Source organism: Lampris incognitus, chromosome 4 (assembly GCF_029633865.1).
Source record: "Lampris incognitus isolate fLamInc1 chromosome 4, fLamInc1.hap2, whole genome shotgun sequence".
In the NCBI taxonomy this organism is placed as follows: Eukaryota; Metazoa; Chordata; class Actinopteri; order Lampriformes; family Lampridae; genus Lampris; species Lampris incognitus.
In genome coordinates, this window is record NC_079214.1 from 9,798,536 (window position 1) to 9,824,756 (window position 26,221).

General features: G+C 50.3%; 1 protein-coding gene across 1 annotated transcript in view; it reads left to right on the forward strand.

Moving 5' to 3' along the window:
* The window catches only part of igdcc3 (immunoglobulin superfamily, DCC subclass, member 3), a 90,524-nt gene extending 65,675 nt beyond the window's left edge, over positions 1 to 24,849 (forward strand). The window contains 10 exon segments of the mRNA XM_056278816.1: positions 6 to 31; positions 873 to 974; positions 977 to 1,037; positions 14,946 to 15,193; positions 16,314 to 16,478; positions 21,694 to 21,882; positions 22,618 to 22,722; positions 22,919 to 23,054; positions 23,241 to 23,451; positions 24,712 to 24,849. Coding sequence (XP_056134791.1) covers positions 6 to 31; positions 873 to 974; positions 977 to 1,037; positions 14,946 to 15,193; positions 16,314 to 16,478; positions 21,694 to 21,882; positions 22,618 to 22,722; positions 22,919 to 23,054; positions 23,241 to 23,451; positions 24,712 to 24,849 — 1,381 coding nt within the window.
* The last annotated feature ends 1,372 nt before the right edge of the window (positions 24,850 to 26,221 follow it).

Below are 26,221 nucleotides of genomic sequence, written 5' to 3' on the forward strand. Positions count from 1 at the left end.
AACAGCCCAGGAAGTGGGACGGAAGGCGACCGTATGTCTGCTAACATCAAATAACCGGGGGTCCCGCTGGGGGCGTGCCTTGAAATTGCCTTTCGGTGCTTCTCAACAATTATTTGCGAGCTTATTACGGCCGTAAATAATTCACGTTATTCAATTATGGTCAACTGGCGGGTGGCCCAGGAAGTTCACAGGAAGTGGTACAGTACCTCTGTATCCGTCAGCCAAAATGGGTTTTGCCACAAAAAGAGAAATTGAAACACCGGGTTAAGGTCAAGGTGACGGCCATGTGAGCAGGACTACCTTGTTGGCACCACTCGGCGAGCAGCGAGCCACTTAATATGCATAAATGATGATCTGTGATGGGCTGTGGTTGTTTGCTGGCGGCGTGGGACGAGGCCGGATGAGATTAGATTACAAATTACCTGCTTTGAATTTCATGGAAAAGTGGTTGAGGAGTGGAAAAGACATCCGTCCACGTCATTTTAATGAGGGGTTTTTTTTTTTTTTTTGGTGCAAGTCAGCGTTAGTTCTGCACGAGAATGAGCCCCCCCCCCCTCCCCCGCCTCCTATTCGCTCTCTCTGTCGATGACCTGCACATCTAGCTCGCCCACTGTCTGCAGCACCTCTCGGTCCACCACTTTTCACGCCTCCTCTAATTGAAAATGTTGCCCTTCGGGACGGCGCTCCGGCTCACGCCTCGAATAAATTCGCAGCGCGGTTCAGAAACGTAACTATGGGCGTCGTGTGAACTGTCTGTGAACGCTCGTCAGTCTGTCTTTTCTTGTTCTGACACTTCTCTCTCTCTCTGCCATTACCCCTCTTGGATTATTCCCCCCAACCCCCCCCCCCCCGAACTCTCCTGCCTCCCTCAGCCCCGGCAGAGTTTGTGCTGCCTCCGCAGTCCATCGCCCGGCCCATCGGCACCACCGCCATCTTCACTTGCCAAGCGCAGGGCGAGCCCTTCCCCCAGCTCACGTGCTGAAGAATGGGCAGATCCTGGAGCCGGGGGGTCACGTCAAACTCAGGAACAACAACAGGTTAGTACCTCGGACCACACTCGGATACCCGCACATACCGCCACCGCCTGCTTACGTGTCTACTAACTACGTATCGTGTACGACACCCGTGTTTGAAACGTGACAGAATATCTGCGTATGGGGGTGTCTGGGTAGCCTGGCGGTCTATTCCGTTGCCTACCAACACGGGGGGGGGGGGGGTCTCCGGTTCGAATCCCTGCGTTATCCCCCGGCTCGGTCGGGCGTCCCTACAGACACCATTGGCCGTGTCTGCGGGTGGAGAAGCCGGATGTGGATGTGTGGTCACTGCGCTAGCGCCTACTCTGGTTGGTCGAGGCACCTGTTGGGGGGGGGGGGGGAATAGCGGGATCTTCCCACGCCATACGTCCCCCTGGTGAAACGCCTCACTGTCGGGTGAAAAGTAGCGGCTGGCGGACTCCTCATGTATTGGAGGAGGCATGCGGTAGTGGAGGTGGAGCAGCAACCGGGACGACTCGGACGAGTGGGGTAATTGGGTACAATTGGGGAGAAAAGGGGAGGGGGGGTATCCGTGTATTTATTGTGCATACTTAATGAGCGTGCGGTACATATAAAACTAACGATACACACGTTGGCTGTCACAAACAGCTGTACTTTGAATGTTCATTACACACACTAAGGGGCGTGAGCTGCTTGCTGCACATCCTGTCTCAGTAAAGCGTATTACAGCTTAGTTCCTGGTAAATATCTGTAGGCTATTTTAACGTTATCTAAGCAAAACTCACATCTTTCCACCCGGCTTGTCCACAGCTTTCGTTTGCTGCCGTCAGGACGGTGGCGCCGTGTCCCATACTGGTGGCCTTGTAGCACATCCGCCCAGAGTTACACACCCGGCTCGTGTCGTGCACACGCATATTAGCTCGGAGCACCGCGCCGGGCGGGACGGCGCCGTCTGATCACCGGCAGCATCAAATGCCCTATCCGTGGCGGTGTCTGCCCCGTCTAATGACACAGCGGCTCGGGAGACGTGCGTGCCGAGACATGAGCTTCATTTAAGCTTTTGACGGGGAGGTTTGTATCGACCGTTTGTCGGCCGCTCTCCCAAGGCGGCGCCCCTGGGATACCCGGGGACAGCGATCCAGAAATAAGGTCAACAACCATTCCCAGCACCTCAGATAAGGGCGGCTGTTTATGTTTTGTTACACACAATTTTATGGCGACTCGTCCCTTGCAGTACCGCCTGGGAATATTGCACAAAAAAAAAGGATTAACGGGGGATGCTGGCGAGGGCGCAGGTTTGGTTTCGAGATGGGTAGGGACGTTTTTGAAACGTTTGTTGGACTAACAACCTGCACACAAGGGGTGTGGGTCTGCAACCTGCACACAAGGGGTGTGGGTCTGCAAAACATTTGCTGTACTATACTTGCATAATTAGCCCCGAAAAGGACTTTTAAAGGGATTTCCCCTCTGATTTTAAATGTTGTAAAGACCCAATTGCACTTAGTGTTATTCTGCAGCTGCTGTTCCGCTTAGTTTTCCATGGCTGGTTGCACTTTAAGTGGGAGGTTGTGGCTCCGTCCGATTCGCCTTTATTGTATTACTTCTCCATCTCTGGTTACCTTTTAATGTCTTCCTTTTCGTTCTTTATCTTGCTTTTTTAATATTCTCTTCTTATCTCAGCTCTGTATCGTGTTTTGCATCTCGTTTAAAGTCTCTTTAAGCCTTTATGTAAAGCGCCTCGAATTGTCTCGGTGTATGAAGTGTGCTGCTGACACTCTGACGCTTCACAAATGAGGATTTGATTTCTCCTCTGACAGCATTTCGCCGTGAGGTTGCCACCAATAAGATGTTTAGTGGATAATGTCAACATCACGAAATGTTCAGGCAGCGTTGGCATGTTAGCAACGTGTTGCTAACGCGTTAGCAACATCATCAATTATTCCTCAATCAATTGACTAATATCAAGAACAATATGAATATTGACTATTTAAATATAGACCCCCCCCTTTTCTCCCCAATTGTACCTGACCAATCACCCCACTCCCCGAGCCGTCCATGTTCGCTGCTCCACCCCCTCTGCCAATCCGGGGGGGGGGGGATGCTGCAGACTACCACATGCCTCCTCTGATACATGTGGAGTCGCCAGCCGCTTCTTTTCACCTGACAGTGAGGAGTTTCACCGGGGGACGTAGCGCGTGGGAGGATCATGCTATTCCCCCCAGTTCCCCCTCCCCCCTGAACAGGTGTGCCGACCGACCAGAGGAGGCGCTAGTGCGGCAACCAGGACGCACACCCATGTCCGGCTTCGCAGCCGCAGACACAGCCAATGGTGTCTGTAGGGATGCCTGACCAAGCTGGAGGTAACACGGGGATTCGAACTGGCGATCCCCATGTTGGTAGGCAATGGAATAAACCGCTATGCTACCCGGATGCCCGCCCAGTATAGGACACTTCTAAATAACTAAGCACTGGCTATAACTGAGGGATGTAGTTGTAGGGTCAGAAGGCTCTCTCTCTCTCTCTCTCTTCTTCTCACTCTGTCACTCCCTCTCTCTCTCTCTCTCTCTCTCTCTCTCTCTCTCTCTCTCTCTCTCTCTTCTCACTCTGTCACTCCCTCTCTCTCTCTCTCTCTCTCTCTCTCTCTCTCTCTCTCTCACTCTTCTCACTCTCCTCTCTCTCTCTCTCTCTCTCTCTCACTCTCTCTCTCCCTCTCTCTCTCTCTCCTCTCTCTCTCCCTCTCTCTCACTCTCTCAGTCTCTCTCACTCTCTCTCGCCTCTCTCTCTGCTACATCTCAAGTCCGCTCTAGCTCTCTCTCTCTCTCTCTCTCACTCTGTCACTCCCCTCTTCTCTCTCGCTCTCTCTCTCTCCTCTCACTCCCCTCTCTCTCTCGCTCTCTCTCTCTCACTCTCTCACTCCCCTCTCTCTCTCTCTCTCGCTCTCGGAGAGAGAGAAGGAGATAGAGGGATAGACACGTCACTCCCCTCTCTCTCTCGCTCTCTCTCTCACTCTCTCACTCCCCTCTCTCTCACGCTCTCTCTCTTTAGATAGGCAAGAGGCTCTCTCTCTCTTCTCTCTCTCTCTCTTCTCTCTGTACTCCTCTCTCCTCTCTCTCACTCTCTCACTCCCCCTCTCTCTCTCTCTCGCTCTCTCTTCTCACTCTCTCACTCCCCTCTCTCTCTCGCTCTCTCTCTCTCCTCACTCTCTCACTCCCCTCTCTCTCTCGCTCTCTCTCTCTTTCTCTCTCTCTCTCTCTCTCTCTCTCTCTCTCTCTCTCTCACTCTCTCACTCCCCTCTCTCTCTCTCTCTCTCTCGCTCTCTCTCTCGCTCTCTCTCTCTCTCTTTCTCTCTCTCTCTTCTCACTCTGTCAATCCCCTCTCTCTCTCGCTCTCTCTCTCACTCCCCTCTCTCGCTCTCTCTCTCTCTCTTTCTCTCTCTTCTCACTCTGTCACTCCCCTCTCTCTCTCTCTCTCTCTCTTTCTCTCTCTCTCTCTCTCTCTCTCTCTCTCTCTCTCTCTCTCTCTCACTCTCTCACTCCCCTCTCTCTCTCTCTCTCTCTCACTCCCCTCTCTCGCTCTCTCTCTCTCTCTTTCTCTCTCTTCTCACTCTGTCACTCCCCTCTCTCTCTCTCTCTTTCGCCCAAATCAACGGGAAACCCGCACTCTGCATAGACCCAATACTGACAGACGAAAGCGGGCAGGGAGTTAAAATGGCAAAAGACATCTGAGATCATCAAAAATATTGTAGGGACAGGTCCCACCGCCCCGCAATCAAATCGACGCTACGGATGTTGGCCTTGCTTCAGGCCAGGGTTTAGCGATTAACCAAAGCCGAGGCCCTTTCACATTTCAGACCTGTCCAATGTAGCCCGACTGTCTAAATTATAGCTTCGCACACCTCCAACGAGCTCAGACGAGGGGTAAGGGGCCGCGGTTTGACAACACGACGGTTTGTATTGCAGGCACGTCATCATCAGGTCTGTGTGTTGTGTTGTGTTGTCCTGTTCACTGTCACAAGGCGTTAAGTGTCCGCCCTACTAACGGGTCTGTTTAACGTGTGTGCATGCTGAGGGATATACATTCCCTATCCGTAAAGAAAACCTTAAGTCGGCCGTGAACTCCGTTACGCCTCGCTGCACACGGCCCGGCTCCGTCGGCACCTCCCGTTTCGAGAGACCTTCCACACGTTGTTGATGTTGTTCATAAAGGAGGAGATGAAGTGATAACATTTAATACGCCAAAGAAAAATCAATATTTGCAAGTTAGTGCAGTGAATGAAGCCCATGCCCAGGGCAGGGGGGAGCAGAGACCTCCATCGCTCACACACACTGCTGCACTCCCCCCACCACCCCCCCACCACCCACCCACTCTGAATTAGAGAGGATGTGACAAAGGAAGAGAGACCAGAGGGAAGAAACAAATGAGAGTCCTGACAAAGATGTAGGGAAAAAAAAGAAAGAAAAGAGATTGAAAGGTGGTAGAGAGAAAAATGATGAGTTGGCAAGAGGGACAAATGAGGAGAAGGGAGGCGGGGGAGGAGGAGGAGGAGGGGAGTGTGCGGCCTCATAATAGCTTCACGGTATTGCTACTTGCTGCCATTAGCGTGTGACCATCTAGATCGGCCTCATGCATCACAAATCGCGCTCTGCGATTGGCCGAAGAGCCGGGGCCTCGGCCTGGGCGCCGCCATTAGCTAATTAGCTCATAAACTGAGCTAGTTGACCAGGAAATGCAGTCGGCCGTTCGAGGCGCGGGCGAGACTTGATGCGCATCCAAACGGGTCGTGCGGCGGCGCAGATAGACGGGGGACCTCGCGGACCTCAAATTTGCCGCTCTTGCCCCGATGGCTAAAGAAGAAGAAGAAGAAGAGGAAGAAGAAGAAGAGCAGGTGACCGATTCTCTGTAAGGTTTGCCCCCCGAACCCGCGGGCCTCGGCCGTTTCTCCCCCGTCTCCTGTTATTCTCCTGAGCTGCAGGTTTTGCCGAGAGGATGGAGGATGCTGTGCTACCGGACACATCCTGCTCTGCAGACTCGTAACAAGGGTAATGACATGCAAATGAGATGCAGCTGCTCCGGGGTTGCACAATGACTCTATTCTTACATATAGGCATACTCGGATCTGACGGGGGAGGCTTAACAAAACCTACGACACGCCGAGCGCGGAGATTTCAATTACCGTGTGTGTGTGTGTGTGTGTGTGTGTGTGTGTGTGTGTGTGTGTGTGTGCGCACATGTTGGTCTGTGTATGTATTTATCCTCGTGTGTGTGATTGAGAAAAGGCTTCAGAGCGCCCCCCGCCCCCCCCACCCCCCAGCCCAGCCATCTCTTATGATGTTGACCTTCAAGAGCAAATGGTACAAGAAAAGCGAGGGGAATCGATTGCACGTTTCACTCACACATTAATCACACAGCAAACAAGAGCCCCGCGCACGCCCCTCCCGCGCACGCCACCCCTCGTTTGTGCGCGCACGTAATCAAACATGCAAATGCACACGTGTTGCCCTTTACGCTGGATCCACGTGCACGCCGCTACACACACAAACAGGGGTGGCGGATGTGAGGGGCCGCGTGAGCTGCGACGGTGTCGGAGGAAGTCCAGATCGGTTGCTAATGTAAGCGCTAGTGGGCTGCTGAAGGTGTAGCTGTGTGCGTGTGTGTGCGTGTGTGTGTGTGTGTGTTTGCTCGGTCTCCCATGCTGGCTTTGGCACGCCGCCACGGATGTGCGAGCCCCCAGCCCGACTGGACTGGGCTGGGCCCGGTGGAAATCAGATTAAGAGTGAAAAGAGTGGTTGAACTTGACCCAGTTAGAGATTATTGGCTTTCTTTTTCTTTTTTTTTCTAGTTGTGTGTGTAAAATAACGTGAGCAGGTAGTGCACACGCACACACACGCACACACGCACACACACACACACACACACACACACACACACACACACAGACACACACACACACACACACAGTCAGCATTAAGTGCCTATTCCAGTGAAAAGCCCGGTTCTCTGGTTACCTGGCTTGTTCGGGGGCATTTGGGCTGCTCACTGGTGTGATTCAGAATCTAAATTTGGGGTTTCAGATATTTCCCAAAAAAACATCTTAAATGTGGCCGCGCGTTAACTAGATTATCTCAAACAGTCAACAACTGCGGGCGCCCGTGTAGCGTAGCGGTCTATTCCGTTGCCTAGCAACACAGGGATCGCTGGTTCAAATCCCGGCGTTACCTGCGGCTTGGTCGGACGTCCCTGCAGACACAACTGGCCGCGTCTGCGGGTGGGAAGCCGGATGTGGATATGTGCCCCGGTCGCCGCACTAGCGCCTCCTCTGGTCGGTCGGGGTGCATGTTCGGGGGGGGGGGGACGGCGTGATCCTCCCTCGCGCTACGTCCCCCCCCCTGGTGAAACTCCTCACTGTCTGGCGAAGACGAGCGCTTTTACCGAGGCACCGCTGTCCCGTAAGCCGCTTCCTAACTTGTGTGGCGGGATCCGCCTGCCTGTTTATCTTTGTCGTCGACTCTCCTCGCCGACCGAGGCTGCCGCAGTACAGAGCAACCGCACACGCTCGCCTCTCGTGCACGCTCGAGCTGGTATTTGTCGCTGATAACGGGGTAACGCCTCGAGATCCTTCTCTCTTCTCTTTTTTTTTAGCAGGTGTACGGCGGCTATAAATCCCCATTATCATTTCCCCCTTGTTCCCCTTCAGTGTGTGACATGCTGTCAAGCTGTCAGTGGTCCGCGGTGGAAAAAAACAGACGGGGGGGGGGGGGCGGGGCCTCGTCTCTCGACAGCCGGGGCCTGACGTGGTGAAACTGCCGGTGCGTGAAACCATATTGATTCATGGCACATCGGAGGTGTTTTCCCGCGCAATCCTTCATCGAGCGAAAGTCACCGGAACGCGTCGTGACCGTCCTCGCTGGCTTGCTTGGGTCCGCAAGGGGCCCCAAGCAAGCCAGCGAGGACGCCTCCGAGAGATCCGCTGTTCATTATGTGCCTCTGGACCCAGCCTCACCCGTTTTAAGTCTCTAAACCCGGCTCGCCCGCTAAACAACCACCTCCGGGCTGTGATCTCGAGATTAGAGGGCCTAACGTCGGAAAGCCGTACTTAGCCGCCGGAGCGTGATAGCGGGATCATCGGGAGTTTAATCCTCGGACCAAGCGAGCGAAGCAAATAAAAGGAAGGCCTCTTTGTGTAGCGCCGCGCTCGAGAAAGAGGATTCACGGTCTTGATCGACGTGAACCGCGTGGCTCTTTTATGGCGCGTTATTACTGCGCAAACAGTGTCTTAACGTGTTTCTGAATTAAGCAGTTTTTTTGTTTTTGGCTCTCTGCAAGGATGGCGCCCAACGCCGGTCCGTAGGGGGAGCGAGGCCTCGTCAGGAATAGGTTCACGATCCGAACTCCGAAGGGAACGGGTAACTGCTGCACAGACCCGCACATTTCATTGGGGGGTCTTCCCTTTTTTCAGCACAATCTGTCCTGCTTGTCTGTGCCCCCTTTGTGTGCCGCCCCCCCCCTGCCCTGCTACCACCCCCGCCCCTCTATCCCCGCTCCCATTTCAGGGAGCTGAGTTGTGGGCACTGGCCTTGAACTCTGACCCAGCCTGCAATCAGTCATATCCCAGATCCCCCTTTTCTCCTCTTAGGCAAAGACAAGCGCATTGCGCCCCCCCCCCGCCCCCCTCCCCATTTAGCTCCCTCTGCATAGATCCAGAGTGGGCAGGCCATTCTTTAGCTTTGTGATTTGGATACTGCTCAGTGACAATGGAGGGTAAACACAGCCTTGGGAGCTGCACAACAGACCCTCTCCAGTGCCCCCACGCCCCCCCCCAACACACATACCACTGTCAGCCCCTCCCCCATCCTGAGGCCTTGTCCATCAATCTGTGAAGTGGCCTTGAACTGATGATTAAATGATGGTATCAACCTGTTGGCCTGTCAGAACAGGACAGCTTGGGTCCGCGGCTCCCGTAGCACAAGCAAATTGCCCCAAAATAACTGGCACCAAACTCGCTCACTCACTGTCATGCTCTCGCTCCCCCTTTGTTTTTCTTCTCTCCCCTCTCAGTACGGGTCTATCTAAAGAAATATAGCGGGGTTCGCCGTGCCCTCCCTTCTCCGCCGCATACTAATTCAGACGAAGGCAGCCGAACGGCTCTACCGGGTCCCCCCGTTTAGAGGCTACACCGCCGCACCGAAACAAAAATTTGTGGGAAACTTGACTGAAGATTTTGTTTTTTCTCTCTCTCTCTTAGGGTTTCAGAGTAAAGAATGAGACCTTATCCTCTTTAGAAGCCGTTATCCCTGTGAATAAAGTCAGGGCTGCGTTGAGAAGGTCTCCGGGCTAAAACTGTAGTTGAAGGTAGAACCGGTCCACTCAGTCCAACCTTGTCCCTGAACACTTCAACTCTGCTGTCTGATATCAGACGGAACTGTCAACTCGTCACACTCCCATTTCCATCTTGCCTCCACTCCCTAACCGTACACCGGAGACCGGGGTATCCGCCTGGACCTGACTTCGTTTTCTGTCGACACAAGCGAGCGTTGGCCGTTTAAAATATCCCTGTCGCTGTGCACGCCGAGCGGCATCGCCGTCGAATCGAGCTTCCTTGATTTGGGCCTCCATTAGCGCGAGTAATGAAGAAATAGCAATCACTGTTTGCTTCCCCCGACCAATTTCCTCGAGTACCGGAGGGGAAGCTTGGTAGATGAGACGAACGCAGAAAACACCTCCCCTTTGGATAAACGCCTTCCAAGCAGAGTGCTGTTCGGATTTCAAAGTAATTGGTACTTTTAATCGATTTAGAACAGTGTTTCTCAACCGGGGGTCCGCGGACCCCTAGTGGTCCGTGGTGTAATTGCAAGGGGTCCGTGAAAAAATATCTTTTAAAAAAAAGATCCTATGACATTTATAGAAATAGGATTATTTTACTCAAATGTGACTGAGACCTTTATCTACCTAAACTATAAAGGGTAACATGACTTTTTTCTCTAATTACATCTGTTTCACAAGTGTAATTTATTGTATTTTAATAAGAGAGCTCGCTCCCGTTTGCACTGTTAAAAGTTACTGCATAAAAATTCTGTTGTTACATATATCTGAAAGTTACTGCATAAGAATTCTGTTTTGTTACATATATCTGAAAGTTACTGCATAAGAATTCTGTTTTGTTACATATATCTAAGTTACAACTGAAAGCTCTTGTTTTTGCCCCAAAGAGTGAATAAATGCTATAATGCAATTTAAAATGCAGTTTCTACTGTTTCTATCAAATTGCAACCCCTCTCCCCCAGATCAGGTGGAGAGGTCCTCAGGGTAGATCAAAAATACGCAGGGGGTCCAGGACCCCAAAAAGGTTGAGAACCACTGATTTAGAACAGCCTTGATAGCGGCGTATATCTTGTCTATAGCGGTCACCATTGTTGTTAGGTTGATGCTAGAGCCAATGGGGTGTAGGCACGGAAGTAGACGTGATTGGTTGTTGCGTCGGCCAATAGACAGACAGAGCAATAGTTGGGGCGAATTAAGTTAACGTTAGTTAGCTAGCGATAGCAATAGCGGTAGGGTTAGGGTTAGGGTTACAGTACAATCTGGCAATGTTAAGGTCAGTTGTAAGCTAGCTAGCTAAATGTTTCAGTGCACATCGTTTTTTGTCAAGTCAGTGCACTTCGAGGTTCTGCGCTGTCTATTGGCCGATGCAACAGCCAATCACGGCTGCAACAGCCAATCATGGCTACTTCCGTGCCTACACCCCGTTGGATCTAGCATCAGCCTTGTTGTTATTACTCGTCCTTGGTTCCGGCGCACAGCTTGACAGCGGGGTTAGTCCCGCCCATGGAACTGATGGGCTAATCGTTAGTCCCCCCCCCTGCGGTGCTCATTGGATAATTGCCCTTTTTTAACCATTTTTTTCCCCCGCAGTTGTACCTGGCCCTTTGTATTCTGCTCTCTGAGCCGTCCCGGTCACTGCTCCACCCCCTCTGCCGATCCGGGGGAGGGCTGCAGACTACCACATGCCTCCTCCCATACATGCGGAGTCGCCAGCCGCTTCTTTTCACCTGACAGTGAGGAGTTTTGCCAGGGGGACGTAGCACATGGGAGGATCACGCTATTCCCCCCAGTCCCCCCCCCCGAACAGGCACCCCAACTGACCAGAGGAGGCGCTAGTGCAGCTTCCAGGACACACACCCACATCCGGCTTCCCACCTGCAGACACACTAAATTGTGTCTGTAGGGACGCCTGACTAAGCCGGAGGTAACATTGAGATTCGAACCGGCGATCCCCGTGCTAGCAGGCAACGGAATAGACCGCCATGCTACCCGGATGCCCGTAATCGCTTTTTCAACCAAGAAACCGCTGTTTCATGTTATGATGCCAGACCAGAATCAGTCAACTTGGTGGAGTGGGGCGGATTCAAAAGATCTGGACCCGGGCCATCAAATTTCTGCCCGATTACAAATATCAAGTCAGAGTCCCATTAAATAAAAATGTCCCCGACTACTGTCGAGGAAGGTGAAACTGTATGGCTGTCTGTTGAATACAGCTGTGTGAGTCGCGAGCGAGCGACCTTGCAAATCTCCTCTGAAGGGAACCGTAAGAGATCTTAATGGCTCTTTATCCAATCTCTGTGACCACTCACAAACAAACAGAAAAACCACTTCACGTGGTGTGTCCAGACATCTAAATTACCGAGAGCTCTAAACTGTTGGAAAAAAAATGTCCCTCCTTGACATTTCCTTAAAATAGCGCGCAAGCCGCTTTGGGAACAAATAAATCAGAAGAGTTCAAGTGGAAAATGAGCAAAGTGGCTGCAGCGAGATGAAAATGTCTCTCTCTTCCAGCTTTCACGCTCTCGGGTTTCTTGCTCTACCACGGGCTCGCGGGCACACAAACCCGAGTGCCTCTCAAAGACGCACACTTGGACAAAGACATACACGTTATTTACAAAATGGCCGTCAACCCATCAAAACGGCAAAGGCCCTGCTGCCAGGAAGTGAGGTAGCAGGTGCAGAGTGTCATACGCTACACAGCAGCAGCGTCAATCCCTGTGTCAGGTCTGTGTGTGTGTGTGTGTGTGTGTCTGTGTGTGTGTAATCACATGTATGTTTGGCTGCTTCTACCGGCTGAATTAAGGAGTGACTTGTGAAATTTCCCAGAATACTCCTCACACATTCAAGGGGCCCAGCGCTGCTGACATCCGGTAGCGTGTCCCCGGGGGCCTCTATCCTGCGTCTTTGGCGTCTGGTCAGGTCGCCTGTCTGAAAACACCCCATCCACCCCTGAAATGAAAGGCTGTCAGAAAAGTGATGGTTGAGCGGCTAGCAGAAGGCTGGGGACTGCTGCCACCTCAGGGGTCAGAGGTGAGATTGGCTCGGAGAGGGTGAACTAGAAGGGGCCTCTCCAACCTGATAATTGCCCAGATTGAATCCACCTGGCAGACTGGAGAGAATAATGACCTCTTCTACCCCGTAGCCTGTTCTGGCCCACTGAAGAGACACAGTTCAGTCACAGCACATCAATTTTTAAAAGGTAATCGAATGATTCACTCCTCCCTAATACCCGCTGACCTGGAAGAACACTCCACTGTCCTTACTGATCCATCATTTCTTGGTCTGGTATGAGTACACACCTCTTTACTCATCTTCTATTTCAAAGGTCCGCGGTTTGGTCTCAAACAAACCATGCATTATATATAAGGCCGGCATGTTAATCTTTCAATAAGATTTATGGACTCACGTCCGGGTAAGACGTTAAGCTGCAACCGCAGGCTGCACAGGGGTAGCACCTTACCTCAGCAAGGGCCCTTGGGCTAAGGACGACGTCTCTACTGATAGATCTGGTCCTCCTGCATACCTGTATGGTACCTCCCGTGGTGCCCAGTCCAGCCAACACATTGGGATGGGAGGAGGTAACTCTGATTTCAAAACCACCTGCTGCCTTGTGGGTTGATGCCTCTTTAGGTAAAGGCTAGGAGGAGGGAACTCTGAATTCAAATCCCCGGGCACAGCCTGCCCAGCTGTCAGTACCCGGAAAGGGTAAACCACGGCGGCTCCGCTCAGTCAACTCGGCAGCGGTTCCGGCAAAAAGCAACAGGATTCCTCTGCGGCCGTCCGAATCTTGCCAAGGGGCGCTATAGAGCACCAAATAGTTTTGTCATGTAGGGTGCAGCCTCACATGTGCCCCTGGCAAAGGCAATGGGAGGAAATAACTGGAGTTGGTCCCCGGGCGGTGCACGGCAGCTGCCCACTGCTCCTAGCTACACCGCTAGGATGGGTTACATGCAGAGAGTACATTTCATTTGTATGAAGGTACAAAATGACTAATAAGGAATATTCTGTTCAATTCTCTGTACCTACTTCTGTATCAGCTCACACTCCCTCTTAGGGTGGGCAGTGCTGAAGCATCTGTGTATGAATTTCCATCAGAGGGGGCGTCCGGGTAGCATAGCGGTCTAGTCCCTTGCCTAGCAACACGGGGATCTCCGGTTCGAATCCCCGTGTTGCCTCCCACTTGGTCGGAAGTCCCTACAGACACAATTGGCCGTGTCTGCGGGTGGGAAGCCGGATGCGGGTATGTGTCCTGGTCGCTGCGCTAGCGCCTCCTCTGGTCGGTCGGGGCGCCTGAATAGCGTGATCCTCCCACGTGCTACGTCCCCCTGGCGAAACTCCTCACTGTCGGGTGAAAAGAAGCGGCTGGCGACACCACATGTATGGGAGGAGGAGGCGTGTGAAGTGTTGCCAGATTGGGCTACTTTTGATTTGATTGGGGGGGGTAAAAATGGCTCTGATGAACATAATTAGTGTTACATACATACACACACTGGACCGACAGCGAAACCTTGTACTAAACGGCAGTAAAAAAAAAAAAGGGGGGGGTATTTTTGGGCGGGTTCAGGGCTGTGATTGGGCTATTCAAATCTGGCAACACTGGGCGTGTGGTAGTCTGCGGCCCTCGGCGGCTCGGCGGAGTGGGTGGAGCAGCGATCGGGACGCTTGGAAAATAGGGTAGTTGGCCAAGTACAGTTGGGGAGAAAAAAGGGGGTTAAACCCCCCCCCCCCCGCCAAAAAAAAACACCCGTCAGAGATCCATCCTAAGGTAAACCAGTTGTTCTTGAGAAGTGCAAAAGGAGGCTAATACCCCGGAGGCTTATTGTTTAGCCTTCCTGGAGATACCAAGGTGACTCTGGGGGGGCAGCATCTTCTTCTCCAACTGCCACTGATCTCCCGAATCCCAAAACGGGAGCGAACCCCGCACGACATGGCGGTGGAGAAAGTGGACAGAGCACCAAAGGAGAGGGGTCTAACGAGGCTGACGTGCACCGTTCGGCCTTCCCGGTCTGCAGAGAGGCCGTGGATCCGTCGGCGGCGGAGGACTCCCGTTTCCTCCTCCGCCGGTGTCGCACGTTATGTGCAGCTCAGATTGTCTTGGCATGGAAACGGCATGAAGGAATGTTATGTGCCACGGGGCCTCATTTCCATAGTATGTTAAATGTTTCATTTTTCCGTCGCCTCGGGACACGCGGAATAACAGGACTGGATTTATTCAGGGTTGATAACGCCCGGCCAGTGTGTGCGCTTAGACACACACACACAATCACAAGCGTGCATATATACACCCCCCCCCCACCCTCAATACTTAAGTAAAGCGAGGTGGCAGGTGTGTGTGGAGTCGGGTGGTGATGAAGGGGACAAATATAGAAATGGGGGCAGAAACGACAGGGTGGAGGAAACGAGATGGGGAGAGGGGGGAGAAACTTGGAGTTGAGGAAGATGGAAAGAGGGAGAGTTGCTGTGTAGGTGTGAGCGAGGTAAACGTGTGCACGGATGGAAGGTTTCATTAACGTCGCCATATTGAATTTCTGAAACGATGAAACGCTGTACATCCACCTTCTCCCCTCCCCTTCTTCTCTCTTTCGTTCCCTCGTCATCTTTCCTCCACACTTCCCTTCCCTCCACCCGCAGCACGCTGACGATATACGGCATAAGCCAGGACGACGAGGCCATCTACCAGTGCATCGCCGAGAACAGCGCCGGCTCCACGCAGGCCAGCGCCCGCCTCACCGTGCTCTGGGCAGACGGGCTCCCCGGGGCGCCCGCCGCCGTGCGGGCCGAGGCCCTCGCCCCCAACGCCATCCAGGTGTCCTGGAACGAGCCCAACCAGAACACCCAGGACATCATCGGCTACGTGCTGCACATCCGCAGGACCTCAGGTGAGCGTGCACGCTGACCCCCCCCACCCCCACCCCCCGCCCCTCGGACCTGCAGCCGAACAGCGTTGTTTTAGCCCCTTCGATAAAAAAAGGCGGGGACACGATCAAGGGATGGGAAATCGGGTTCAACGGCCACAGCAAAATACGGACGTCGTCGCGGCCACGCTCACCCGCCTGCCGCCATGACAGCAGTCATAACAGCAGCTGAACGAGACTTAACGGTGTGGGTGTGTACCAGATTTATTTGTCCTCGTGATGACCAAATGTCCTCATGAGGACAGTGTTATCTGCAATAACCTGCCCAGTGGGGACATTTTCTAGCGTCCTCACAAAGACAAGTGCTGTTTGTGGGCGAAGGGCTGGGCTTAGGACTACTTTTACAGTCAGGTTTAGGTCTAATATTAAAGATTAGCATTAGGATCAGGCTCGGGGTTATGGGTGGGTTCAAATTTAGGTTATATTGGGGTTTTTTTTTGTCCATCTGATGGTTAAGGTTAGAAATGCCTGTTGGGGTTAGGTTTGTGTGTGTGTGTGTGTGTGCGTCATCACCTAGCCCCAGCTGCTCTCTTCCTCTACAGTGTTATCAGATGGATAATTACAGGCCCCGAGGGGCCAACCAATCAGAGCCATTCTAATTACCCTCCAAAGATAGTAAGGCCCCCGGGGTTGAGTCGGGCGCTGGCCCTCGATACTAGTTAAGGCTGGGTATCTCTGGTTAAATGACAGTAACCCCATGTAACCCCTTCCCCATAACGCCGACGTTTACCTGTGCCGTCTCCACTTATCTTGCACTATCCCCGCAATTCTTCCAGCCATCAATGTCCAGGCACCCGGGGCAACATCTGATTACCCATTACCTAGCAGGGCTATTCCGACGGGGTAAACAACAGAGAAATTGGCAATAACCATAAAACGATGACAGAAACAGAGTGTATTTATGGTCTCTCCCTTGATCCTATTTTCCATCCACCCCCTTGCCTACACCTCCCCCACCCCTCCAACTTGCTGCTCTCCTTTTTTCCTCCCTATGTATGTATATCTTACCTGCTACCACCCGTTCATCCTACCCTTTGTTCCCTCTTTTCACCCTCCTCTTCCTCCTTCCCTCTCCCACCTGCAGACCCGTTGGAAATGGAATACCAGGAGGCAGTCAGCAAAGTGACGCTCCAGCAAGTGATCGGGGATTTGGAGCCTTCCACCAGTTACACCTTCTATGTCAAGGCCTACACATCCCGTGGGGCCAGCAAGCCGTCTGATAGTGCAACGGAGAGTACCCTAGGGGAGGGTGAGTCTAAGTGCAGGCAGAGCTACACTGTCTTCCAACCACCCATACACACACACACACACACAAGGTAAGCCTCAGTAATGAACATGCATGCACAAAGACTTTTCCACCATTACTTTGTTTATTCACTCCAGACACGTACACGGTACACAGGCACAGGGGATTCTTTAGGAGTTGACAAGTTCTTGGGCTAAGCCCAGACCATCTGGGACTGAGGTTAGGGTGTGTGCACATGCAGAGCGCCCACTGAATTTTTTTTTTTTTTGGCTGGTCCTTGCTGTTCTGCCTGGAACACTACTGCCTACATGTCGTGTAATTTTACTGCGTTGTGTGACTATACTGTAAACATTACATTTCAATTGAAATGTAATTTCTAACAGTAATGTTAAGACAGTTGCTCTGGGCAAAATGGACCTCTGCAGGGCAACGGGAATTCTCAAACCTACGGCACCGGTGATTAATTGCTGCTTTACTTTTTTTATTCTGTTTTTACATTTTTATTTGACTGAGGTAATGTTTGGCACTTTGTGTTACACAAATACAATAAACCAGCAGCCTGATGGCAGCAGACTGGATTGAAACACTTGTTTACTTGTACAACCGTTTAGGGACTATCGGGCGTTTTGACCATCTTCGCTTTTGTCCAAATTGTGTTATCAACTCCCCGAAGTATTTTATATCCTCTAACTCGTGTCATCTATGCCTACATGACAAAATCACGTATTACCTTAAACATTGTTCCCATAACACTGTGTATAACTAGTCCACTGACTTGCGGTTTCTACTGCAGCGGTCGCACCAGTTTCCTGTTTGTTGGCGTGCGCTATTGACGATAGCGTATTTTTTGCGATGCCTGCGAGCCTCACCATGGATAAATGTCAACGACAGGCACAGAACTGTCGACAAACTTTTCACCTGTTTGCTGCTAGGTGCAGGTGAGAGTGCAATGCTGCACTCTCAGATCTTCTTCTGCTCTCCAACCCACTACACCATCGGCCTGCTTGACTACCATGGGGTCTAGAGCCTTCAGTCATTCTGCGCCCCCGCCTATGGAACTCTCCCCCATGAGACATCCACAACATTGACTCTCTTTCAACCTTCAAATCCCATCAAAACGCACCTTTTCAAACTGGCATATTCAGTCTGATCCACGCTTCATTGAGTTTTGTGCAGATGATGATTTTATACTTACCTGTTGTGTTAGCTTTTTATTGTCTACCCTGCTTTTTGATTTTATGCTGTCGGATGCTGCTTGTTTTTTACTGGGTTCTGTAAGGTGTCCTTGAGTGCTCTGGGAGGCGCCCACAAATGAAATGTATTATTATCATAAAATTCCTTGAACGGCTACAATGCATCAACTTCACATAAAATATCAACTGCCCCTCCAGCTGGGGCCTCATCCTGAATTTGGTCTGCTTCACTGGTCTCACAATACATCAACTCTCCAGCCTGAACCTCAATATCTCTGACCACCTGACAATCAGTCACCATGGACATTGACATCCTTATCGCCATCCCAAAAGTCAAATGCATAATATCCTTCAGAAATCTCAAATCTACCCTTCCCCCTTCAGGCCTGCCAGTAAAATGTCTGCCTCCAATCCCAGCTGTCTGATGATCCCTCCGGTCTTGTCAATTATTATAATGACTCACTCTACTCCTGTCTTGATCCGCTGGCCCCCCATTAAAACCAAAATAGTCTCATTCACACACTCAGCTCCCTGGGATACTCCTGAACTCCATCAAATGAAATCCCGTAAGCGCCAGCTCACAAGTCTTTGCAAGAAAACTGGTTTAACAGTGCATCTCCAAGCTTACACAGACTACCTTCAGCAACACAAAGACATTCTCATCACAGGCCGGTCCACCTACTACTCACACCTCAAACACTCTGGTCCCATCAACCCCAAGGCTCTCTTTTCCATAATAAACAAACTTCCCAAACTCAGTGACAATATCTCCAGTCCCTTCAATGTTAACAAGTGCAACTCTTTCATTTTTTCAAACGAAAATTGACACCATCTACAGCAACCTCACCACTTCCCCCGCCCTCTCCACCTCCCCTCTTTACCACACAGCCTCTGTAAAATTTTCCAACTTAATGGTAGGAATGATAAGCTCCACTTGTGTTCTAGATCCCATCCCATCCAATCTTGTTAAGAACTGTCTCCCAGCTATCTCCTCACTCATCACAGAAATCATTACCTCCTCCTTCAGCTCTGGATCAGTCCCCCATACACTTTAACTGGCTGCTATCACCCCCATCCTCAAAATAACCTGGACTCAACCCTGATATCATGAGTAATTTCCAGCCTAACTCCAATCTCCCCTTTAGGTCAAAAATACTGGAACGTGTTGTCACCTCCCAACTCAAAGCTCGCCACATTTCCAAAGACCTGTTTGATCCATTTCAATCTGGTTTCCACTCACAGCACAGAAAAAGCCCTCCTTAAAGTCACTAATGACCTCTCCGCAGACTGGCCACCTCAGGATTCTCATTCTTCTTGACCTCAATGCAGCTTTTGACACCATCAACAACACCACTCTTCTCTCCCACCTTGAATCCTCTTTCAACATCATTGGTACTGCCATGTCCTGGCTAAAGTCATAGCTCACAAACAGACAACAGTTCATCAGCAACTTTACTTCCTTCACCACTCATGTGTCTCAAGGCATCCCCTAGGGTTCGGTGCTTGGTCCTCTTCTGTTCATCATTTACATGCTCCCCCTTGGTAACATCATACCTCGTCATGGTCTCCATTTCCACCGTTACGCCGATGATGTCCAGCTCTACATCTGCACTAAATCCATCACCACTACAACTTACACTGAAAATGAATCATGGATATAAGCTAACTTCCTCAAACTCAATTGTGATAAATCTGACATGATCATCATCGGTCCTAAATCCCCTACCAAAACCACTCGCAACTTCTGCCTTACCATCAATAACTCCACACATCTGCAACTTGGAATAATTTTCAACAGCAACCTCTCCTTTAAAGATCATGTCAATCAAATCACCAGAACTGCCTTTTTCCACCCAAGAAATATAGCTCGTCTCCTTCTCTGCTGCTGAAACCTTGATCCGTGCCTTCATCACATCCAAAATTGACTACTGCAACAACATCCTCTACGGCTCATCATCCAAAGTCCTAACAAACTCCAGTACACCAAGAACTCTGTTGCCCGCCTGCTCACCCACTCCTGTGACCATATCAGCCCTGTCCTCCAGAACCTCCACTGGCTCCCTGTCTGTCCCACAACGGATCCAATTCAAAGTCTTTCTCCTCACTCACAACCAGGACCCCTCCCACCTCACAGACCTGCTCCAATACCATACTCCTTCCTGCAGCCTTCGCTGCTCCGATGCCAGCCTCCATCACACAGGACCACGCACTGGACCTGGGGCGACAGAGCCTTCTCCATAGCTGCCCCCTCCCACTGGAACTTCCCTCCTAACCACATCAGAAACTGCACCGATCTGTCCATATTCAAATCATTAATCAAAACTCATATCTTCAGAACTGCTTTTAATATGTGGTTATTGTGTTTTGTTGTTGGTGTGTTGAATTTATTTTTTTATCTTAACATATGTAAAGCGTCTTTTAGTACTTTGAAAAGCGCGGCAAAAATAACATTTATTATTATTATCATAATTATTGACTGCCGTTGTTATCGTCTGCCAGATGCCTTGTTTTTACTTATTAGCTAGGGCATTGTTTACACTTAGACTGCTTTTATTGTCATTGCCTTATATGCATGTCTCATACATACAAGGTAAGGAAATTACGTTTCACACGGACCACAGTGCCACATAAAAACAAAAATAACACGCAATAAATAGTGCATTAAAAACTAAAATTACCTCACAGACCTAGACATCACAAGCACACCTGACACGGACAGTGAGAAAGACGGTCGAAAAGGTCTTTTCTGGAAGGTCTAAATGTTCAGGCTGTTGCGGAACCTCGCAGCCTGAGGAATGAAACTGTTGCATAGTCTGGTGGAGGCAGCACGGATGCTGCGGTACCTGCTGCCAGGGGGTAGGAGGGTGAAGTGGATGTGGGAAGGGTAGGTGGGGTCCTTCACGATGCTTCAGGGTGCACCATGCGTTGTCATAAGTGGCCTGGGTGGATGGGAGTGCATACTAAAATAAGCATATACTTATTACAGTACAGTTCAATCATTTTTCTTGTTTCACAATCTGAGTAATTTAATTTTCATTTCTCCAGCTCAGCAGTCATTTCTAATCTCTTCGTTGGCGCCAGTAAATGTTAACTTTGTAACCATAGCAACATGAATGGCGTGGCAACTATCACCGCGGTGGAATGTGTCAGCGTGGATGGACATCATCTACACTGGGTGTAGCTGCGCCTAATCATAGTTTTAGATGGTGTAACAGGTGTAAATATTTATCACGGGGCTGGAGGTAAACCCGGCGTAGGCATAGCAGCCAACTTTTTCATGTCCAGCTGGTGAAACCAGCCCGATTGACTGACTGAACTTGTACACAAGAGGGCGTTACCCAGCCCCGCCCTCTCACTCAGTCTCTACATCCACACGGGCAGCAGCAAGTGTTGGTCGGGAATGAAATTAATTACATTTCGTGCTAATTATAAGCCCGGTGTTGACAACGCCAATGCACAGGACAGGGGATTCTGGAAGTAAAAATACCAATAATAATTTGGAATATTTGATTTGAGAGAGTTCGCGTGGCTTACAAAGGTTTGATTACAGTGTTGACGTTATTGTAAATAAATAAAATTGGGAGTTAATTAAAACTAATTTAATTGCATTCATTGTAGCCCTTTCAAAATGAAACGTAGGCCTCAGTTGAATCTAAATGTAAAATTGATCAGAGATTGTCATGCAGACTGTACGCAGTACTGCTGTCATATACACAGCAGTATTGCATACAGTCACATGAAACATTTGAAATTATATATTCATAATGATAACTTTTCGCATATCATTTGTAACAGTGTGTAAATTAGATATTGCATTAAGAAACAAATGTTCTACTGGTAATTCAGCTGAAGGTTAGAAATATAAATTAAATGTGAGATATAAGAATTTAAAACTAGTACTTGGTGGTACTGTGAGGCAGTGTGCGGGTCATAATTCAAATGTAAATAGCTCTCACATTAAATTTTATGTGCTAGTTAAGCGGTGTGTGGCACTGTCTTACATAATGGTTGGTGTTGTGTTGCAGTACCAGCGCCCCCCTCCCTCTTCATCAAGGTGCTGAACAGCAGCGTAGTGCAGGCAATGTGGGAGCCTTCCTCCAAGATGGGCCATCACAAGGGCTTCAGGCTTTATTACAGAAGGGCTCATACACCGCTATTCATCGGACCCTTCACCCTGCCTGGCAACATCACTCACTACAACTTCACTCAGCTGGGTGAGACATCAGATATACATGTTGTATACAGTCCTTACATAGCTTGTTTTACATGTGTCCTTTCAAGGGTAACCAAACCCTAGACCATTTTAGTGAGTTTGATGACGTGGCAGGCTGGGCTTGGTACTCTGTGATGTTAGCATAGCAGGGTAAACACAGCTGCAGATAATAACATTAATAATGGCTCCAGCATTGATCAAACTCCCTAAAATAGTTTAGGGTTCAGCTGCTCTTTAAAGAGAAACAATCATGATTTTAGACATTACATGTACATTGTAGTGATAACACTCCATTAGCAGCCATAATACTGAGCGGTCTTCTGTGGTTCTCTAAAACGCAGCAAAATTGAAGTGTCTGCCAGGGACATCCCTGGCAGACACTTCAATTTTGTCTGAACCACAGAAGACTATTCAGTATTATGGCTGCTAATGGGGTGCTATCCCTGCAGCATATATAGAGAGATAATGTAGAAAATTGTGTGTATTGCTTTTAGTCTTGTTCTTAAAGACCAAATGAAATGGCATTTTGTGACAGTGGCATTTAACAAGGGGTGGGCATTCGATTTGATTGACACCCTTATGCTCTTCCATTTACACTCATGGGACTGCCATTTCCCTCAAAGAAAAAAAATCTAATGAAGCCCATCATGGGTCTGTACTTAGTTGGTAAAGTGGTCCACACTAATATGATAATTTAAATACCTTGCTCTCTCGCCCCCCCCCCCCCCCGGTCCAGATCCTGCATTGGTCTATGAGATAAAGCTGCTTGCTTACAACCAACATGGGGATGGCAATGCTACCTTGCGGTTCGTTTCACTCAGGGAGGCGATGGAGAGGCCAGGTGACTAACAGCCGCCTGTTTCACACCACTCCAACACACGGAGAATAAAACACTCTGAAATAGTGAATCAGATATATCGTCTGCTGCCTTGAGCGCAGCCTGTCTGACCACAGCACGTCTCTTATACATCACACATGGGCTCTCTGACACGCTCTACAGTCCTATTTTTACACACCTGTGTGCTCTTCCCGTCCAGCGCTACACACCCCGCGTGACTGTGTGAGAGATGAACAGAGCAAGACATCCACCACGGGCATCATTATCGGCATTCACATTGGAGTCACCTGCATCGTCTTTTGTGTGCTCTTCCTCGTCTTCAGCTACAGGGGCAGGTGCGTAAAGACGATCTCTTCAGCAGCAATACCTCAGCCGACTGGAAGCCAAACAGCCTACACTTAAAAAGAATTTACTCACCTCCCAGGAATTGTTTTCTTGGAATCCAGTGGTCTGTTGAGGATTTATAACTGGGATGTGTGTGTGTGTGTGTGTGTGTGCGTGCACATTCCTGTAATCCCCAGGTTAATGATGTGTAAAACGGTTCAGGCCACCCCTCAAGCAGGGCGCATTGCGGTGCTGGAGTCCTCCTCCTCTTCCCAGGGGGGCGCTGGCCTGAACCAGCCCGCCAGGGGAGAGATGCAGCTCAGCAGCAGCGTTGCGGGGAAGAGTCCGGTCGACAGCAACGAGCTGGAGAGACTCTTCTCCGGCCCCGGCTCACAAGACCCGTACACGGTGAGTCGGCGGCACCGGCAGATCAAACACGAAGCCCGACAAGCGGCAGGACACAACGCAGCAGAGCAGAGAGGTCTTCGTCAGCCATGTCACAGCCGTAGTGTTACAGCGCCAAGGCCGGTTTGAGGCTCGGACATACTTCCTGCTTTCCGTGTCCGCGGGCAGCTGCAGACTTGTACCGGTCGCGCGGACACACGTGTGGTCCTATTCGCTCCACAGTCGAGAGTCCGCATCAGTCCGGTGATCCACGCGTGCACGTTTCCCGAGCCACACTCCACTCCAGTTGGTGGCGGTGATGATGCGCCATAACGTTGTGCGTCTCACAGATATTTGTGTTAGATGTTTGTGTTCTTTCAAAGACAAGTTATATAAAACACGAGTAACGGCTGATCTCCAAGCACAGCCTCTCTTCAAAACAAGCACCCGTAGCGCTTGCTATGCGCACAGACCACACAGTCACAAGTTTTGGGCTGCGCGGAGCCTCGCGGACCCTCGCGGACCCCCGCGGACGATGACTTTTAAGTCACACGGACGTGGAAAGTATGAACTGGCCTTGGTCGGGCGTCCCTACAGACACAATTGGCCGTGTCTGCTGGTGGGGAGCCGGATGTGGGTATATGTCCTGGTCGCTGCACTAGCGCCTCTTCTGGTTGATCGGGGCGTCTGTTCGGGGGGAGGGTGAACTGGGGGGAATAGCGTGATCCTCCCACACGCTACGTCCCCCTGGTGAAACTCCTCACTGTCAGGTGAAAGGAAGCGGCTGGCGACTCCACGTGTATGGGAGGAGGCATGTGGTAGTCTGCAGCCCTCCCCGGATCGGCAGAGGGGGTGGAGCAACGACCGGGACGGCTCGGAAGAGTGGGGTAATTAGCCAAGTACAATTGGGGTGAAAAGGGGGGGGGGTACATACATATGAATGTGCATTTGTGTCATTTGTTCTCAAGACACGGAGGAGTAGGACCAGGAGATTAAATTGCTTCTGCGTGCATTTGGGAACATCCTCCAATGTTGTCATGACAACCGAGCCAGCGACGGGTGTCAAAGTTCAGTAAAATGTCAGTCAGCGACGGGCACAGCTGTAGTAACGACCACGGTGTCGCTCATCGCTGGAAATATAAACCAGAAGTCGTTTCTACTGACCATCAAATGTAATTATCGCCGGTGGCAACGACCGTAAATCGCCAAACTATAAACCACCCTTAACAGAGTTGCTCCCCCACCCCCCACCCCCCCCCCCCCGCTTTGTGTCTGCAGCCCGAGACCTCCCTCGTCTCCCACCCGCCAAACGACACCCAGCTGTCTACGATACCACTGGACGAGTTTGCCTTGGAGCGGGACAACGAGACGCCACTGCAGGAGCCCCCTGCCTGCAGAGCGGGCCGGCAGGACCAAGGGTGACCAGGCCAAGAGACCATTTCACACGGCGCTGCCCCCCAGTGTCCACGTAGACTCTCCTCTCACTCAGGTCGACAAGCGTTTCCTTTCATGGTAGTTTCCCATTCATGCAAAGTTGCTTTTCCTTTTTTCCTTTCTTTTTGCAAGTTAAGAAGTTCTAGATGATCTAGGACTCGGACGTGTCTTGGGTCTTGGGTCTGGAGAGGGACCTTCCGATGGACGGCTTCCCAAAGCTCGACAGGCCATCGAAGCGTTCTCTCGATTTTCGCAGTTTGGCGCGTTTGTTATTTTTCTGGTTGCCAGCAGAGCACAGAATAGAGGCCCCAGAATGTCCTCGTCATACAGTGTTGATTTTATTTTATTTTATATAAATATATATAGATATATATATATATATAAATATAAATATCACTGCTTCGTCAAGGTGATTATAAGTTATTTGGTCTTCTTTCTATTTTTCTGTGGATGTCAAAGACTCCTGCTGCCTACCACTTATTCCACCATCTCATCTACTGAAGACCTTGGCCTTCCTCCAGGGATTTGATATATTCTGTCTCAGGACTTTGTTTTTCTGGTGATACCTGTATCGACATTATTATTTTTTTTCATTTTTTTTTTCAATTAGTTCCTGGCCTTCATGTGGGCACTAGACTTGGCTATGTGAACCTTGGGATTCAACAAAAACCTACCTCAGCCGGAATGAATGTGTCGTGGGAAGTGTTTCGGGTCTGCACCTTCTTTCCCCCTCCCCCCCGTGCTCGGTTATTTTACACGTTCGAGGAACTTATCGGTTAGGAGATGTACAAGATCAGGCGCTGCACTACCTCAGATGTCAAGAATCGTCAAGTCGTTTCCTCTCTCCCGCTTGCCGAAGCGGCGTGGATGAGGAAATCCAACATAAAGCACTTCCAAAAGCTGAAGTCGATGTTCTACCTCAGAAATAACAATGTTGTTGTTGTCACTGTTGTTGTTGTTTGTCTGTTTAATGCATAATGAAATACCCCTCCCCCACCCCTCCTCTGTGAGACCCTCGCTTTCTCTCTGTGGATGAATATGGTGTTTGTAGATGTGGCAGTGCCTCGTGCAAGCTGACAGACCGGTCACATTGTTGTGTGAATTTCCCCTCGTAAAAGGCGTTTTATAGAGTTCCATAGTAAATGGTAACACTTTCTATGAAGCTTGCATCTATAATGCCCCATAAGCATCTATAATGCCCCACAAGCATCTATAACGCCCACATTTTGCTATAATGTGTATTAAAACGACTAATGTCTATGGCTGAAGATGTGAAATAGCACTGAAGTCTCATTATGCATCTCTACAAAACTTCAGCAAAACAAGTTGGCTATGATGCATTATGACATCTGACAGATAA